At 38.6% G+C, this 2,586-nt stretch overlaps 1 protein-coding gene across 1 annotated transcript in view; it reads left to right on the plus strand.

The window, feature by feature from the left end:
* The window catches only part of LOC122263669 (axonemal dynein light intermediate polypeptide 1), a 16,300-nt gene extending 13,992 nt beyond the window's left edge, over positions 1-2,308 (plus strand). The window contains exons 7-9 of the mRNA XM_043032246.2: positions 153-257; positions 372-464; positions 2,100-2,308. Of these exons, the coding sequence (XP_042888180.1) occupies positions 153-257; positions 372-464; positions 2,100-2,138 (237 nt within the window). The 3' untranslated portion in view covers positions 2,139-2,308. The remainder of the gene's footprint in view (positions 1-152; positions 258-371; positions 465-2,099) is intronic.
* Positions 2,309-2,586: the final 278 nt, after the last annotated feature.

A 2,586-nucleotide genomic window follows, 5' to 3' on the forward strand; every position in this document is an offset into this window, starting at 1 on the left:
TATATACTCCAAATTCAAAAGCTAGAAATTTCATGCATGATCTTTGGTGGAGAGGTGTTCGAACTTGGCCAGATTTATAATCAGTTCACAAAAATGTTGATTTTCTTGCCATGCATCATAGCGGTCGTTCTCTCCCCACTAAACCCCAAAAGTCAGAGAGCGGCAAGTGGGAGCTGGAAGGAGAGCTGCGGGAGCTGGAGGAGCGAGTAGCGGGCTTGGAAGCGGAGGTGCGACGCCTGGAAGCTTGGAAGAGGCAGGTGTGTGCAACAAAACAGGTTCTCTCGTAGTTTCTTGAATCTACTTAAAACTCGCAATTTCCTTCGTTTAGTTTAGTTATGTTTCACAAGGGTCTCACTGCCTCGTCTTCCCAGGTGGTGCGACGTTGGGAGGAGCGCCGTGAGGTGCAGATGACCCTCTTTACTGAGGAGCTCGAGTGCCTTGAGAGGTCAGAGAAGCAGTATCAGGTGAGGTATTACTTACTCCCAATACTGCTTTACATTTCTGGTTTGGAAGATGTTCATTCCCGTTCAAGGTAGATAACATAGATGGAAGGACATAAAAGTTGATCTATATAGGAATGTGAGAAAGATGGTAGAATGCAGTAACGCATTTTAATATAGAGGGAGGTAAAATTTGTATTTCTATATAGGAATCTTTACTGTCAAAAATACTTAATTCAAGAAATAGACACGGTCGTTAATATAGCTGGATGGACAAGAAAATATTAACATATATAAATCTTTACCACCAGTAGTTAATTAAAAAAATCGACAGGAATTCTACAGATAGCTTTATAGTTAATCCTAATAAAGAAAGGTGGTGTCGCTGTAGAACACGATTATTCTGCCATAAGCATGGTGATGTGGCCAGTTCAGTTATTTTCTTTAGTATTGTTGTTATGAAAAAATAGGTATTACTAGCAACAGTTGGAAATGCACAGATCCGCGTCAGTGGGTGTTTTCGGAATTGGCCAAATGTAGTATTTATAATAAATGAATGTCATGTAGATAGTTTACTGCTTGATAAACAACCAACTGACCTCTGACATTATGTTTGGTACACTACATTTGGCCTATTATGCAAAACCAGTCGGTTGTGGTATAGCTAGGGTGTTAAGCACTCACTTCTCCCAGCGGTAAGCCAAATGATGCATATTATGCCAGATGAGGTTAATTCTATCTATGAAGCTGAACAGTATTCGTTTGGTTCATACTTTCCATATGTCATTAAAGCTGACCTCATGTGATTTATAAGATAATAATTTGGCATTTGAGTGAACAGCAAACACACACATACAAACACACACACACACACACACACACACACACACATACACTATGTTCTTTTTTTATTCATAAAGTAACTCGAATCGAGCGATAGCGATATTACACTTGAAAGCATCTTACACCCTTCAACATTTTCACAAAAAGATCCCTTCCACACACAGAAACACGCGCGCGCGCGTGTGTGTGTGCGTATGCGTATGCATATATGCATACTTAGGCCCGTGACCAGGCATTTGAAGGGAGGGGGTCTATTATGAAAATGATGCTGAAGAGTGTAAGATGCTTTCTGGTGCATTGTAGTCCGATTCGAGTGTTTTTGATAAGAGAAATGTCATAGTTTTATGCGAATTTTCATACCGTTATGAGATAAGAAATGAATACACTTTTCTGTCACCAAAAGCAGTACATTCCAACAGCATCAAAATATTGCTAGCACATATATGATCTGATGCTGCACTCGGATCAGACACTTCATACAACATTGTATGGGTACTATTTCTCAAGACGATCCGTATTTAAAACCATCTCAAAATACTACTCTATATATTGAACACGAAATATTAAAGAAGCTAGCCTCTTTTAACAAAAGTAGATGTTCAAATATCTATAATATCGCAATATTTGAAGACCATTTTAACAAATCAATATTTGCACACTTATAACAGTATGTAAAATAATGATATACTATGAATAGTTAATTATATGGATTAGCAAACACAGAAATATGTAAACGCACACTAGTTCGACCACGCTCCCCCTTGCTACGAAATAGCATGTTAAAAAAAATCTAATGCCCTTTTTCATTTTTTTCAGGTCCTGATCGAAACTTTACTTGCAAGCAGAAATTCGTAGTTCATCTCTAATCATTTAATCATCTGAATCATTTCCATTTGCAATAATGGAAAGGAACACAACCAAATGCCCCGCATCTTCCATGTCAGGGTATTCTGAATAACCTCGTCCTCGTGAGCCATTCACGTGTTGTGTACTCTTGATGCTGGTTACTTCCGGAAATAAAATAAAGCCGCACATAATGTGCTGCTTTAAAAAATGTACATTGCTTTCATGATTTTATCCTTCCGCGGCATCAGCTTTACAACATCTATCCTGGTTCCGAATTGTATTTTTCATGGTGGAGGAATATACCGGAAATCCGTATTCTTGACGAATCAGTCAAGTGCCATCAACGCTGAATATCTTATAAAGTTTCTGTTTAAAGCGTATGAGTGAAAGCACAATTGAATGGGTAATCCGGATCTGTGGCACTTCAGACTCGCGGCACCTCAACATGAAAATTTAA

The sequence above is a fragment of the Penaeus japonicus genome, unplaced genomic scaffold, assembly GCF_977035675.1.
Source record: "Penaeus japonicus unplaced genomic scaffold, GWHDUDI00000001_assembly GWHDUDI00000026, whole genome shotgun sequence".
Taxonomy (NCBI): domain Eukaryota; kingdom Metazoa; phylum Arthropoda; class Malacostraca; order Decapoda; family Penaeidae; genus Penaeus; species Penaeus japonicus.